The 17,042-nt window shown below is 41.6% G+C and overlaps 1 protein-coding gene across 9 annotated transcripts in view; it reads right to left on the minus strand.

The window, feature by feature from the left end:
- Positions 1-17,042, minus strand: part of CHD7 (chromodomain helicase DNA binding protein 7) — a 616,542-nt gene that overhangs the window by 279,324 nt on the left and 320,176 nt on the right. For all 9 annotated transcript variants that reach the window (XM_033933452.1, XM_033933447.1, XM_033933448.1 and 6 more), the window contains one exon: positions 8,906-9,043. In XM_033933452.1, the coding sequence (XP_033789343.1) occupies positions 8,906-9,043 (138 nt within the window). The remainder of the gene's footprint in view (positions 1-8,905; positions 9,044-17,042) is intronic.

Consider the following 17,042-nt stretch of genomic DNA (forward strand, 5'->3'; position numbering starts at 1 on the left):
AAGAAACAGAGAAGGCCTGATTATTCATTGTTTTTGCTAAATTTAGCATATGATATGCCAATCTAGTATTATTTGAAGAATGTCTTTGAGCAACAAAACCCGTTTGGTGCAAACCAATCATATAAGGGAGAGCCTTGGCTAGTCTTAGAGCCAATAATTTAGCCAGAATTTTCCCATCCACATTAATTAAAGAAATAGGCCTGTAGTTTGAAACCAACATGGTATCTCGGTTTTGCTTTGGCAAAACAATAGTTAACGATTCTACCATAGTACCTGACTTACAACCCTTAGTCAGTTGTGATTGATAAAATTTAAAAGATGAGGTAATAGTAAATTTTGAAAAGATTTAAAAATCTCCACTGTGAAACCATCACTACCTAGAGTGGATCCAGCTATGAGAGATTTCAATGCTGACTGGAGTTCTGTACATGATATAGGCGCAAGTTTTTCTTTCACTTACTCAGGAATTTTTGGCCCATTAATTAAGTTTAAAAATTCTCTTCGTTCAATTTCTTTATTTGAATAAAGCTCAGAATATAAGGCTTTATAATAATCCCAAAACTCCAATATGGGTATGAATTTTACCTTTTTCATTTTTAATAGCCACAATCTTTACTTTTCTTTTTTTTTTTTTTTGTTTTAAGATAATTAGCCAATAATCTTTCAGCTTTATTCGAGTTTCCATAATACAGAGCCTGCTGAGAAAACAAATCTTTCCTAGCCAAATGTGAGGAAATCTCATTATATTTAGCTTTCCACATAAGAACATAAGCAATGCCTCCGCTGGGTCAGACCTGAGGTCCATCGCGCCCAGCAGTCCGCTCACGCGGCGGCCCAACAGGTCCAAGACCTGCGCAGTAATCCTCTATCTATACCCCTCTATCCCCTTTTCCAGCAGGAAATTGTCCAATCCTTTCTTAAACCCCAGTACAGTACTCTGCCCTATAACATCCTCTGGAAGCGCATTCCAGGTGTCCACCGCACGTTGGGTAAAGAAGAACTTTCTAGCATTCGTTTTGAATCTGTCCCCTTTCAACTTTTTGAATGCCCTCTTGTTTTTTTATTTTCTGAAAGTTTGAAGAATCTATCCTTTTCTACTCTCTCTATGCCCTTCATGATCCTGTAAGTCTCTATCATATCCCCTCTAAGTCTCCTCTTCTCCAGGGAAAAGAGACCCAGTTTCTCCAATCTCTCAGCGTATGAAAGGTTTTTCATCCCCTTAATCAGACGTGTTGCTCTCCTCTGAACTCTCTCGAGTAACGCCATATCCTTCTTAAGGTATGGTGACCAATATTGGACGCAGTACTCCAGATGCAGACGCACCATTGCCCGGTACAGCGTCAGGATAACTTCTTTCGTTCTGGTTTTAATACCCTTCTTGATTATACCTAGCATTCTATTCGCTCTCTTAGCGGCTGCTGTGCACTGTGCCGTCGGCTTCATTGTCATGTCCACTATTACCCCCAAGTCCCTTTCTTGGGTACTCTCATTCATTAACATCCCTCCCATCGTATAATTGTACCTCGAGTTTCTGCTTCCCACATGCAATACTTTACACTTCTCAACATTGAACTTCATCTGCCATCTCGCTGCCCATTCCCCTAGTTTGTCCAAGTCCCTTTGCAAATCTTCGCAGTCCTCCTTTGTTCGAGCTCCACTAAATAGTTTGGTGTCGTCCGCAAATTTTATTATCTCACACTTCGTTCCTGTTTCTAGATCATTTATGAATATATTAAAAAGCAGCGGCCCAAGCACCGAGCCTTGCGGAACACCACTCGTGACCTTCCTTCAGTCTGAGTAGTGGCCCTTCACCCCTACCCTCTGTTTCCTACCCTCTAACCAGGTTCTGATCCATCTATGCACATCTCCGTCCACCCCATGGTTCTTCAGTTTCCGGAGTAGACGTTCATGAGGCCCTTGTCAAAGGCTTTCTGGAAATCTAGGTATATGATATCTATGGGGTCTCCTCTGTCCATCTGTTTGTTAATTCCCTCGAAGAAGTGCAATAAGTTAGTCAGGCATGATCTCCCCCTGCAGAAATCATGTTGGCTGGTTATCAGAAGTTCGTTTTTTTTCAAAATGTTCATCGATGTTTTCTTTTATCAGTGCTATCAGGGCTTGCAAAGTATTTTGTTCCCATTTCAAGACCAATTGTGACTCTAAAGTTAAAATAATTTGTTCCAAATTGGAAAATTCTAATTTTAGTAATTTCCTAATATGCGCCGAATATGAAATTATCCTCTCATTGTAGCTTTGACAGCATCCCAAATAGTTTCCAAAGAGATTTCCTCTGAGCTGTTGAATTGAAAATATTCATTCATTTTCATTTGAATTTCCTCAAGAAAGTTTGAATCTGCAAGCAATGTATTATTAAACCTCCAAACAGGTCTATTAGAATCTGCTTCGATAAACTGATAATCTATCCAAATTCCAGCATGATCCGACAAAAGAATCGGATCTATGCTGGATTTGGTTACCTGATTAATCAAATGGTCCGAAACAAAAAAAATAATAAATTCGTGAAAATGATTTATAAACTTGAGAGCAAAACAAAAATTTTCGAGCATTGAAATGAAAAATCCGCCATATATCCTTTAATCTACATATATGTACCAAATTGTCCAGACCTAATGATTTTAATTGTCTACTCGGTTGTTTATTTATAATTGGATCCATGACAGCACTGAAATCTCCGGTTACAATTAAATTAGTCGTAGCCAGTGACAGAATTGTTTGTTGGAGTTTTTTTAAAGAAATGTGCCTGATTAGTATTTAGGGCGTACATATTAAAAAGCATCAGGGTATCTTTTCCTGAAGTCATACTAATATAGAGCTATCTACCCAATGGATTAGCTCTAAAGTTATCAAAGTTAGCAGAGACAGTCTTGTTAATCAGGATTGCCACACCTGCTTTTTTACCTACTGCTGGGGCAAAAACCCCCAATGTTTTACCTATCCTTTCTCCAATTTGGCTGCCTCAATAGCGGACAGATGAGTTTCCTGAATGATTGAGTCCATTTACGTTTAAATAGTATAGTTTTAAAGCCATTCTCTTTTACCTATGAGTACTATCAAATGGAAATATAGCATTCTTTTTGCCAAAATTAAAACTAATTGTGCCACACACATCCAGAATCCTAAACTAAAATCCTCCCTCCCTCCCCTAATCCATCCCATTAAGTATCTCATAAACTTGGGTGCGCGCATACCAACTAGCAACTACCATCCTCCCCTAGGTACCCTAAAACTTCCCCAAAATTAATCCTCCCTATTTAATAATTAATATTAACTAAATTGTGATTTCCAATTATTACACTATCACACAATTCCAATAATGTTATTAAAAATTGAATACTCAACTGAACAGTATACAATATAAATCATTTAGCCCCTCTAGCAGTGAAATAAAATAATTCATGAAACAATACCCTGCTTTGACCTTAAAGTAGTATCACATTCGATGTACATTTGATATAAAATTATTACTTCATTTAAAATAATAAATTACATCCTTGAAAAAGGAAATTATCTCAGGAACCACTATAACCACCCTAGATAATATGTATAAACTTATCAAATAAATAAAATTAAAACCTCAGTTGGTATCATAACTTAATTAAATATACTGACAGGTCCAAGCTTTCATAAAAATTTATGCTACCTACTATTAAGAGATATATAATAACATTCAATTAATTATTCCTTTGTTAATATATTCAATCACACCGAAACCGATCACAATACCATAACAATTAACTCTTTTACTTTCCAATCATAACTATCCTAAAACACTCCCATCCCAAATAACACTATACCTATTTGTCCATTCATACAACCAATTACCACTACTATTCATCCATGTATCCCACAGCATTTTAAATCAAAGCCTTATTTACATATAATCCTTTTCCCCCATGTTCAGCCTGTCAACAAATCTACAGCTTGCATAGACTTTCAAAAAAGATTCCTGTACCTTGCACAGTCCACTATGCAGTCCTTTCTTTATTTTTGGTGTTCACCTTTTACTGCTGATCCGTTAGGCTTTTCTTTGTTTTGCCTTGTATATTAATGGCATGCAGGTTACTGCCATTCTTGTTTGTGCATGAGCAGTGCAACATAACAAAACAAAAAGACGACCCAATATTCCACAGCGAAAACAATCCAATGATAGAAACAGAAGACTGTGGAAGTGGATGTTCTGAAAGATGATTTCTTAGCTCTTCACAGTAAAATCATAAAAATACAAATATAAGTCTAAGTTTGTGGTACATATGTGATTGTCCAACTGGACCCTACACAGTCCGTGTTTCGGTGAACAAGCCTTCCTCAAGGATCCGGATGATATAGAATACACAGATGTACATGTCTTTGAGCAGATGGCTTTGAGACAAACAAAGTGGAGAAAAAAATCACAACTTTATGGATAACATCTGTTACAGGTAACTGTGCTTTATCCCAGGACAAGCAAGAAACATATTCTCATATGGGTGAGCTCCATGCTAACCAGAATGGGATAGGGGGAAGATTGGCCTTTAAGAAAACAAATTTTGCAATAGTGCTTGGCCGAAGTGCCCATCCCATCTGGAAAAAGATTCCAGACAGTAATGAGAGGTGAAAGTTTGAACCGAGGACCAAGTAGCAGCTTTACAGATCTCAATAGGGGTAGAGGGGAGAAAAGCTACTGAAGCTGCCATAACTCAAACTTTATGGGCTGTGACACAACTCCCCAGCCTGAGCATAACAGAATGAGATGCACATAGCCAACCAATTGGAAATTGTTCTCTTAGAAACAGGATGACCTAACTTGCTAGGATCAAAGGAGACAAAAAGTTGAAGAGATATTTTAAGTGGCTTTGTCCTGTTGAGATAGTAAGCCAATGCCCGCTTACAATCCAGAGTATGAAGAGCCGTTTCTCCTGAATGAGAGTGAGGCTTAGGAAAAAATACTGGAAGAACAATTGATTGAGATGAAATTAAGTGACGATCTTAGGAAGGAACTTTGGATGAGTGTGAAGCACAGCCGTGTCTTGGTGGAACACTGTAAATGATGAGGGATCTGAGATCTAAAATAGGTCGGAGACCTCCTGTCTTCTTTGGGACTACAAAATAACGGGAGTAAAACCCCTGGTTTGGATGATCCGCAGGAACCTTCTCAATAGCATTGAGGAGGAGAAGGGAATCAATTTCCTGAAGAAGGAGGGAGGACTGATGAGGGTTCAAAGCAGACTCTCTTGGAGGATGATCTTGAGGAACAGTGAGAAAATGAAGAGAGTAACCCTCTCGAATGATCTGTAGAACCCAGAGGTCTGAGGTGATTAACTCCCAACGATGGAAATAAAGTTGAAGATGACCCCCAATTGGCTGAGGGAGGGGCTGATTTAATGGGATTGAACTATGCTCTCAAGCAGCCCGTCAAAAAGACTGGGCCAATTCAGCTGGAGCAGACACTTGAGGTTTCTGAGGGAGTTACTGCTTCTGTTTCTTCTGTTGTGGCCGGGACAGAGCAGGTTTGGCCAAAAATCACCTCTGATATGAAGAGGAGGGCTTGAATGGTCTTGATGTGGCAGGCTTGGATTTAGGTTTAAGCAAAGCATTCCAATATTTTTCGTGGGCTGAGAGCTTTTTACTCTGGTGGTTTGGGATCTCAATGTGGTTCTTGCTAAATTGGTGAAGCCTCCATTTGAACCAATGCCCAAAGCTCATCTCAAATTCCTTACTTGGAAAGTTATCTCTCTCATTTCTCTCACTTCAAACAGAAGAGTCGGTGAACTTAAGCGCTAGTGGCAGATCCACCATTTACAGTGTTCCACCATGACAAGGTTCTGCTTCACACTCATCTGAAGTTCTCCATTGAGTCTCCAAACATGCCAGTAACCCTGAGCCAGGCTAATCTCCTCATGGTCAGACATAGAAGAAGCCCTAGAAGGCAACTTAAAGGCATCATAAGCAGACTGAACCATGTACTGCCTTAATTGAGTGAGGGTGCGAACAATGTGCCAGAAATCTTTCACTCAGTGAGATGGAAGATATTTTTGAAAGGCAGGTAATTGCTTTACTAGATGTTTCAGGTAGCATGTGAAATAGCAATTGTAATTAATGACTCAATTCACCAACATGGAGTTTTGGTAAAGATGTCTCCCAAACCTGTCAAAGTATGTCCCTCTCGACCTGGCAGGACTGAGGCATAAACTTTGGACGGGGTAGACTTTTTCAATGTAGACTCTACCACCAAAGACTGATGAGACAGTTGGTTTGACAAAACTGGGACTGGGAATAATACAGTAGAGAGTCCTGTTTCCTAGGAGCAACAGGAACAGAGAGAGGAGATTCCCAATTTTTATGAAGGGTTTCTCTCAGGATCCCATGCAAAGGAAGTTTAGTAAGTTCCTTAGGAGGTTGATCATAGTCCATGGTTTCCACAAATTTGGCACTATATTTGGAATCTGCCTCCAGCTTGACAGATAGTTCCTTATCCAACTGTCTAATGAAATGTGTGAAGGATGGTCTCTCCATAGGGGATGTCTCTCTAGGAGGAGTCTTAGATGGAGATTGTGGCTCAGGAGAGTCATAAGTCTCTGTGGTTGAATGAGAAACGTCAATATTGGAATCCATTTGAAGATCAGAGTCATTGAGCAGTGACGGAGAATGATACTACACTTGGTCCAATGAGGAAGGCGATGCAGGATGTTTACATTTCTCTGAACATTTAGAAGCAACACGTTTGGACTTACAAGAACACTTGCTGGACTGAAAACGTCAAGGAGAAGAAGAGTGATACTTCAACAAACTGGAACTGTGTCTGGAGGCACGATGCTTCAATGCATGGCTGTTTGATGACCGGTGTCGAGAGCCATCATGGTGAATTGAAGAAGCAGTGGTGGTACCGGCATCCCGTGTGGTGTGACACTCAGGCTGGGCCAGTACCAGGGGAGTCAGTGTTGGGGTAATGAGTTGAAACATATCCCCATACTTTGTGGCTTCATCGCCGGTACCAACGGTGCTATGACTCATTCCAGAGGATGACTTAGATGACGATGTACCCCTTGATTTGGAAACAAGTCGCATAGGGGGTCTTCGCTTGGTCAGCATGACTGGACTCAATGCCATAATGACCTGCAACACCGTCTGGGAAGCTGGTGGGTTTTTAGCTGGCTTACCAGAAGGAGTGATGACTTGCGATACCAGAGTTGATGTCAGTGCATCGGACATCGTCGGTATCTTCGACATCTATGCATGCAATGCATCCACTCCCTCCATGCTGACACCGAACAACTTCTCTTGTTGTAGAATACAGCTCTTTATGGTGTGCTTCTGAAGAGCAGAACAGCGTGTGTAAGACTCTAAGCGATGTTCCGGGCCAAGGCACTATATATACCAGTTGTGGGGATTGGTGATGGAAATTGTCCTTTGGCACCTGCCATACTTTTAAAACCCCATTAGCGGGTGAGACATGGACAAGAAAACCACCTCAGCCAAACTGAACTCAATTGCTGAGGTAAAAAGGAGGCCCCACCATCAGATCACCTGAAGGTGAAAACGGAGGAGAAAAAATTCTCCCAAGTTATCTTTTTTTTTTTTTTTTTAGAGAAAAGGTAAATGAAAAGAAAGAAAGAAAATAAACGAGTGAGCGGGGAAGCAAGGGCTGAAAACTAAAGGAACGTTCAAGAGCACGACTTCTTAGCTCCGTGGAAAACTATGAACTGAGGAGCCATGCACTTACATCAGATGGGAAGACACTCGCGCATGAGCGGTGTGGTCAGTTGCAAACCTTCTAAAGTTCTTAAAGTGCCAAACTTTGAATACAGGCTGTCCAGTTGGGTGCACTGCCAAGCAGTCAACCCCCTGGAAACAGTCTCTCCACCTTAGTCTGCAATCTCCCGCAGCCAGAGCTGTCCCCCAAGGGGATCCTCTACAGCACAAAAAATAAATCACACAAAGTAGTGAGAACATACTGAAGTTAAAGAAAAATAAACACAAACAGAAAAAACTAGCTCCTATTGTTTCAGCTTGTAGAAAGACAACTGGAAGTTGGGAGAGCAGTTCCAGCTGGGAAGAGAGGAGGAGCAAGACTATGCAAATGAAGCTTCCTATAAGAGATCTCGTAAAATAGGACCAACTATCCAAGAGTTCAGGAATAGAGTGGGGTAGTACAAGAAAGACCTTTTCTTTCTCTGTCCCTTAAAGCCAGGACCTAGTAGTAAATCTCACACATCCATTAATTTAAGGAAAAACAACAATGCAAAACAGCTGCTAACAAGAAAGAACATTTTTACTCAGTCACAGGTAAGCATACCCACTATTACTGTTTTACAAACCCACCCATTTAGCTACTGGAAATCACACAATTGATCACCAAGCTTAACATGGACAAAATTGACATATATAAATTAAAACACATATGCTTACACATTTGATTATGAGTTAGGAAAACAAATACTACAGAGAAAGAATAGAAAACAAAACAAGATATAATTAATCATTTCCACAATAATACATACAAGTTTTGCAAAAACTGTTTTGTCATTTACGTTCCACAAATAATGGTGTGTGCCCACTGTGTAGTATAGGACAGTAATCTCATACCAGGGTTCTTACATAACTGAACAGCAGGGGAAACATTTTAAGTAGTTTATTAAAGCCAGTTTATTAAAGTTTATTTGGAAGCAATTTGGGAGTATACTTTGTATAGAATCTATCTACTCCACAAAAGAGAGTCATATTTACCACAGATTGAGAGGTGAGGTTGGGGTGAAAGCCAAGGTTTACATTTCAATGCATGGTGTTGAATTTGTATGATCTCCAGACACAGAATACACACACTTCACAACTAAGCTGGGTTTCATTCAATGGGGGAGATAATTTTTCATCAAAATTCAAGTTATCATATTTTTTAGAAGGAACTAACCTGCTGCTCTGACTGTGACATATTTGAAGGAGATTCTCTTCCAACAGCATCTGCATCATCTGCTTCCTCATCAGAAATCTTGAACTCCAAATCTTCAGTGTAGCGCTTTCTCTTAACCTGCCTGCTGGAGCGTCTCTTCTGGAAATTTCAAATTAACATTCTTTATAAGATTAAAAGTTCAATCTGCTGAACCATCACACTGAAATATTTCATGTTTTAGTTTTAAAAGCGCAAAAAAGCTAAGTTAGCAGGTGTTCGCTGAGGACAGCAAATATATATTCTCATATGTGGGTGACATCATCCACATATGAGACATTAGATACATAACAAGTGCACTGTTACTTTAAATTTTTAAGACAATGCCTGGATTGCACGTATACTGGTGTTCCCTCACCTGACGTCGGCTCATGAGATCATCAGTTCAGTAAAAAACTAAGTAGTCAACTAGGAGAGATAGATGGGTTGTGAGAATATATACCTACTGTCCTCTGAGAACTCCTGCTACAGGTAAGTAACTTTGCTTTCTCTGAGGATAAAGCTGGTTATTCTCATACATAGGACTCCCAAGCTGCCAGGATCATGACTGTGGAGAAAAATCAATTTATATATAAACATGAGCCTGGCAAAACTAAAAAGGGTTGGTTGGCATTTAGGTATTAAACATTTTGCAGAACTGCGTGTCCAAACCGGCTGTCTCTTCTAGAGTTTCGCTCTAAACAGTAGTGAGAGGTAAAAGTATGAACTGAGGATCAAGTGTCTGCTTTGCATTTGTCTTCAACAGCTGTAGAGCAGAAATGAGCTACTGGCAGCCACAGCATCAGCCCAGTTTGAATATATGTGAAGGAGAGATGGTTCTCTTGATAACTAGAACTCTGAGTCTGTTAGGATCACAAGCAAGAAAAAGTTGGAAGGATTTTCTGAGGTTTAGTCTGTTCTAGGTAGTACACTAGAGCACATTTGCAGTCCAAGGTACGTAGAGCTGCTTCGCCTGGATGGGAATATAGTTTTGAGAAGAACACCTGTGCAGACGGCATAATGATCATGCTACCTTTAAAGGCTGCATTAGCCAACACCCTCGTCAAAAAATGTGTCCACGTCATAGAAAACTGGACCTCAACCCACCACCTCAAACTAAATAAGAGCAAAACCAAGTTCCTTTGGCTAGGACTCTCAACTGACCCACGCTACACACTAAGAGCTCCTTTTACTAAGCTGTGATAGCATTTTTAGCGCGCGCTAAACCCACGCTACGTGGCTAGAACCAACACCAGCTTAATGCTGGCGTTAAGGACTAGCGTGTGCAGCAATTCAGCGTGCGCTAAAACCGCTATTGCAGCTTAGTAAAAGGAGTCCTAAGGATTACCGTAGACAGACTTTCCATTAGAATTATAATCCCAAATCTTAGTAGTAATTGATAACCACCCATCCATGAAGAACCACATATAATCAATAATGAAACAATCTTTCCTTCTGATGAGAAAGCTAAGATCCATAAGAAAATACTTCAAAACAGAGGCTTTCTGAATTTTAGTCCAATCCCTAATCCTATCTTGACTAGACTACTGAAATGTAATACTTGTTTTTTGTTCTAAAACATTACTATTGTGCCTACAACTAGTTCAAAATGCAGCAGTAAGACTCATATATGGCCTATGGTAATCAGAGCACCTACAGCCCTATTATATGAAACTACAATGGCTGCCCATAACCGCAAGGATCAAGTTTAATTAGGCATCACTGCCTTTAAGATCCTGAGAGTGAATGCCCTGCCTACCTAACAGAGTTGGCCATCCTACTCCAGGGTGCCTCCAACAGATATTCCACCATCTTTTCCACTTAAAATTCCTAGCAAGCAACAATATAAAGTCTACCAGGCAAATACCTTATCTATCCAATATCAATTAGCAAAATGCTGGAACAAACTACCACTTACACTACAATCCTGTCACTACTATCTCAGGTTCAAAAAACTTTAAAAGCATTTCACAGAAAGGGTGATGGATGGCTGGAATGCCCTCCTGAAGGGTAGCAGTGGAGAGGAAACTGGTGACGGAATTCAAAAAGGCATGAGATTTAAACAGAGGATCTCTAATTAGAAAATTAATGTTATAAGTTGAAGCCTGCATGAGAGTCGCTCTGCCTCCCCCCCCCCCCCTCCCAATGTCTTCCAGACATGCTGCCATCACTGATAGGCTCGGGGATCTTCAGGACAGCGTCACCACCACAGGAGCTGCCCCAACAAACCTGAATTGCCATTGGAGGAGCGAAGCAAGTTGCGGCCATCATGGGGAAAATCACTTCACACACACACCCTCACTCCCCTCCCCCCCTCATGTCCTCTAAGCATGCCGCCATTTAGGGCAGCACACCATCTAAAGCACAAGCCAAAGGCATGTTTCTTAACGCAGTTCTCGGCACAACCCTAAGTCAACCAAAACCTCGACCACCAATAAGGTAACTCTCTCTAACCTTCTGTCACTTAAAACTAAAAACAATCTCTACCACAAACTTAAATCCTGGTTCTCCTGCACAGCCAGCTTCCTGCTGAACAAATCTTACCTCTCCTATACCTTGTTAGCCTAATTGAAGTCCAGTCCACAGCTACCACAAACTGGACCATATCCCCATGATGCACCACCAAGCAAGGACCCAAACCCCAAAGCTCTACCTCCACATCATGGGAAAGCCACCCTCATCACCAATATCCCATTCCCGTTCTCAATTTCAAGTGTGAGACCAACAAAAACCCATTTAAGACAACCCCCTTTTAGAAACCATGCAGACTTAAGATATATACCAAATATCCATTAGCCAACACAAGAAACAACCTCCAACCATATCCTCTGTATGTACAACACTAAGTCTGAAGTCAACAAACCGTTTTTCTTAAAGAGCTGATCCTATTCCTAACCAACAACTTTGGGCTCAACATCACTGAAACCTGGCTAAAAGCCCCTAAAAGTCCTAAACTGCCCCACCTCTGCCTGCAGGGATATAGTATCATGCACATTTGCAGGAAGAACAGGCAAGGTGTTGGTTTAGCCATTGTTTATAAAAAGCTTCTTCAATATTACCTTGATTGACTCCGCTACCCACTCTGACCTCAAATATATAACATGCAAACTCAAGAGACAAGCCTAATACCACCACCATCATCATCTGCGTCTTACTGACATCATCATCTGCGTCCTCCTGGACCTTACTCAAGCCACAATACTCACTTTCAAGAAATTATCTCGAGTCTATTCTGCCAATACACCAGACTGCTCATACTCAGAGACATAAACCTTCCCTTTGAAGCTTCTGATAACAATGACATCTACTACTTCAAAACACTTCTTGAAGACTGCCAAATACTGTATATACTTGAATATAAGCTGATATTTTTGGGGCAAAAAAAGGGGGTCTCAGCTTGTATTCAAGTCAGCATCTACTCCCCACCCCCAACCCAGACCTGTTGCAGGCCTCCACTAGGCCTGCTGCAAGACCTGGTGGTCCAGCAGTGGGCCAAGACAGAAGGGATCCCTCCCACCTCCTGTCCTGGCCAACTGTGATGACCTCCCATCTCCCCTGTGTACCTTAGAAATCCCTGGTAGTTGAGCAGTGGGTCAGAGCAGGAGCGGTCTTCCTGTGCTCCTGCCCCTTGCTGAGTTGCTAGATGAATGGCTGCTGCATTACTATTCAAACTTCAAAACCTTCTGCAAAATCTTACACATCCCTACATGGAAACTCCATCTTGCCACTCATAAATCTATTAATTTCCTCATGGTCCACCTCGACCAGAAATCTCAGTAAACTTCTGATGAACTCTCTCACAACAAAAGGCCTCGATTACAAATGTATTTTCAACACTATGTTTATGTACATCGGAATAAAAGACATGGAACAACCTCCCAACAGCCATCAGATCTGAACCAAACAACCTCGCATTCTGAAAAAATATTAAAGACTTCTCTCTTCAACACCATATTCAATACAGAAAATGACCCTTGAGCCTTCAAAATACCTTTCAACCTCAATGATGCTGTATACACTGACAATCACACAACCTTGAACTATGAGTTACCTCCTCATTCTACCTAGCAGCACCACTCTAACAATACTTGTTTATCTCTTCCTGTTTTGTACCATTTCTCAAGCTGTATTGTAATGTATCTTCTGTAGCATCCTTAAACTGTACAAAATTGTATCTCATTAAATTGTACTGCAAGTCGCCTTGAACCTACTTAGGCACAGTTTGACCCATAAAGCACAGTTACTTACTGTAACAGGTGTTATCCAAGGACAGCAGGCAGATATTCTCACATGTGGGTGATGTCATCCATGGAGCCCCAATACAGAGAGCTTTAAAAGTACATTGCCACTTTAAGACCTTGAGAAAGTTCATGAACTGCCCGGCACATGCACAAGTGCCTTCCTGCCTGACGTAGGCTCGCAGTACTTCAGTTCCATAAGCAAGCTAAGAAGCCAACCCGGGGAGGTGTGTGGGTTGTGAAAATATCTGTCTGCTGTCCTAGATAACACCTGTTAAGTTAAGTAACTGTGCTTTATCCCAGGACAAGCAGGCAGCATATTCTCACATGTGTGAATCCCTAGCTTACTAGAATGGGATGGAGGGAGTGTTGGCCATTAAGAAAATTAATTTTGCAATACTGCTTGGCCAAAGTGACCATCTCGTCTGGAAAAAGATTCCAGACAGAAGTGAAGAAAATAAGAAGAAACACAAGCACTGGCAAGTTAGATGCAAAGCATTGATAAAGACAGCTATGAAGAGAAACTTGCAAAAGAGGCAAAAACTCATAGCAATTTTTTTTAGGTTCATCAGAAGCAGAAAACCTGTGAGTGAATCTGTGGAACTGTTGGATGATCAAGGAGCGAAAGGGGCGCTCAGGGAGGATAAGGCCACAGCGGAAAGACTGAATGAATTCTTTGCTTCGGTCTTTACGGAAGGAGATCTACCTGTACTGGAAATGGTTTTCAAGGGTGATGATGCGGAGGAACTGAAAGAAATCTCAGTGAATCTGAAAGATGTACTGAGCCAAATCGACAAGTTAAAAAGTGATAAATCGCCAGGACCGGAAGGTATACATCCCAGGGTACTAAAAGAACTCAAACATGAAATTGCTGACCTACTGTTAGTGATCTGTAACCTGTCGCTAAAATTGTCTGTAGTACCTGAAGATTGGAGGGTGGCCAATGTTATGCTGATTTTTAAAAAGGGCTCCAGGGGAGATCTGGGAAATCACAGACTGGTAAGCCTCACTTCAGTGCCGGGCAAAATAGTAGAAATAATTATAAAAAATAAAATTGTGGAACACGTAGACAAACATGATTTAATGAGACGGAGTCAGCATGGATTCAGCCAAGGGAGATCTTGCCTCACAAATTTGCTTGACTTCTTTGAAGGTGTGAATAAACATGTGGATAAAGGTGAGCCAGTTGATATTGTGCATCTAGATTTTCAGAAAGTTTTTGATAAAGTTCCTCATGAGAGGCTCCTGAGAAAATTGAAGTGTCATGGGATAGGTGGCAAAGTTCCGTTGTGGATTAGAAATTGATTATCAGATAGAAAACAGAGGGTAGGGTTAAATGGTCATTTTTCTCAATGGAATAGAGTGCCGCAGAGGTCTGTACTGGGACCGGTGCTATTTAACTTATTTATAAATGATCTAAAAATTGGAACAACGAGTGAGGTGATTAAATTTACAGATGACACTAGACTGTTCAAAGCTATTGAAACGCATGCAGATTGTGAAAAATTGCAGGCAGACCTTAGGAAATTGGAAGACTGGGCGTCCAAATGGCAGATGAAATTTAATGTGGACAAATGCAAAGTGATGCACATTGGGAAGAATAACCTGAATCACAGTTACCGGATGCTAGGGTCCACCTTGGTGGTTAGCACCCAAGAAAAGGATCTGGGTATCATTGTAGACAATGCGATGAAACCTTCTGCCTAATGTGCCAAAAAAGCAAACAGGATGCTGGGAATTATTAAAAAAGGGATGGTTAACAAGACTAAAAATGTCATAATGCCCCTGTATCGCTCCATGGGCAACCTCACCTGCAGTATTGCGTTCAGTTCTGGTCTCCTTATCTCAAGAAAGTTATAGTGGCACTAGAAAAGGTTCAAAGAAGAGCGACCAAGATGGTAAAGAGGATGCAATGCCTCTCATATGAGGAAAGACTAAAACGGTTAGGGCTCTTCAGCTTGGAAAAGAGACAGCTGAGGGGAGATAGGATTGAAGTCTACAAAATCCTGAGTGGAGTATAACGGGTACAAGTGGATTGATTTTTCATTCTGTCAAAAATTACAAAGACTAGGGGACACACGATGAAGTTACAGCAGGGGTCTCAAAGTCCTTTCTTGGCAATGTGTTCCAGAGCTTAACTATTCTGTGAGTGAAAAAAATTTCCTCCTATTGGTTTTAAAAGTATTTCCCTGTAACTCAGGGATCTCAAAGTCCCTCCTTCGGGGCCGCAATCCAGTCGGGTTTTCAGGATTTCCCCAATGAATATGCATGAGATCTATGTGCATGCACTGCTTTCAATGCATATCCATTGGAATATCTTGCATGCTGGCATTCAAACTTGGAAAAGATTATTTCATTGCATTTCTTTTTTTTTTAGCTCAGCAAAATAAGTTAAGGTTTCAAACAAAAAGTGCATTAGACTAGATCAGTATTTTAGGTTGCATTTCAGGGCATACGATCAGATTAGGGCACAAATAGCTGTTGAGGAAAGACTCTGTTTGGTGTTAGTTCCATCTTGCCCACCCAAGGCAGAACTTTTTGATTTATAGACTCTTCAGCCAACCAAGAAAAGGGCATTGCTTTGTTAGGATTTTTCTGCTCTTTCTTTTTTCTTTCAAGTGTAAGTACTTCTGCAACCAAAGTATGGCTGGGACACATTGTGTCACCAAAGCTGGTGCTCAGGTTACAGCTTCTGTCTCTATGCAGCCAGAAAATGTTATCCAGGCAGAGGGATTGGTTCCATGTGCAAGCTGTCTTCAGCTTGAATCCCTCATGAAGGAAGTAAAGGAACTGAGAGGGAAGGTGGCAAGACTGAGACACATCTATGAGAATGAGAGGTACATCGATGAAATGGTTCATGAGGTGTCAAAGATTTCCAGCTAAGATTATGGAATCCTGCAAGATTGGTACTATGACTCCACCCATCCTTGAACTGAAGAACCGGTATCCTGCCCTGGAAATGGGAGAAATAAGAGCATCTCAGGGGCAAGAAGGACCAAAGCTTGAAATCCCAAAAATTACTGGATCCGTGATCACTAGGAGGCGTAAGGTAGTTGTGGTTGGCAATTCCCTTCTGAGGGGTACAGAAGCATCCATCTGCAGACCAAACATGATGTCCTGGGAGGTATGATGTCTGCCTGGTGCTAAAATCCAAGATGTTACAGAAAGTTCGTTGACGCTTATCAAGCCTGATGACTATTATCCGATGCTTCTCATCTACATTGGCACTAATAATATTACCAGATATCCCTGAGAACATATTGAAAGTCATTTGTGGCTCTGGGAGAGAACATAAAGCAGTCAGGTATGCAGCTGGTATTCTTGTACATCCTCCCTGTTGAGAGTAGAGGCCAGGGCAGAGAAGCATGTATTCTATAGATCAGGGTTTCTCAACCTGCAGTACGCTTACCCTATGGGGTATGCGGACCACCTGTTGGGGGTATGCGGGCTGACCGCCGCTTGCCCCCGCCCGATTTAATTATCCCCCACTGGGAAGGGAAGGGCCAGGCGCATGCAGCGATTGCACAGTGCTGGCCCACAAGCCTTTCCTCCAAAGTCCAGGCCAGCCAATCGGAGTTAGAGTTGATGTCAGAGCCGGGTGCGGAGGATGGAGGAGGGTGGCCAGATGGGGCAGTGGCGGTGCTCTCGCTGAAGAGTAGGAGGCGGTGCAGTTGCTGTGCCTACTGGGGGAGGGCAGTGAGCGAGAGCAGCAGGAAGTCACATAGAGTCTGCCGCAGCCCCAGTGTGGGAGAGTTTGCCACCATGTCAGCCTCTACCGCGAAGTGTATGGGGAACCAGCAGTGCAAGTTTACTGGTGAACAGCTACCACCTTGAGCGTTCTTCTTTTTTGAGGTGGAACTGTCATCCCTTCCCCTCCCCTCTGC

This window comes from Geotrypetes seraphini, chromosome 2 (genome assembly GCF_902459505.1).
Source record: "Geotrypetes seraphini chromosome 2, aGeoSer1.1, whole genome shotgun sequence".
Taxonomy (NCBI): Eukaryota; Metazoa; Chordata; class Amphibia; order Gymnophiona; family Dermophiidae; genus Geotrypetes; species Geotrypetes seraphini.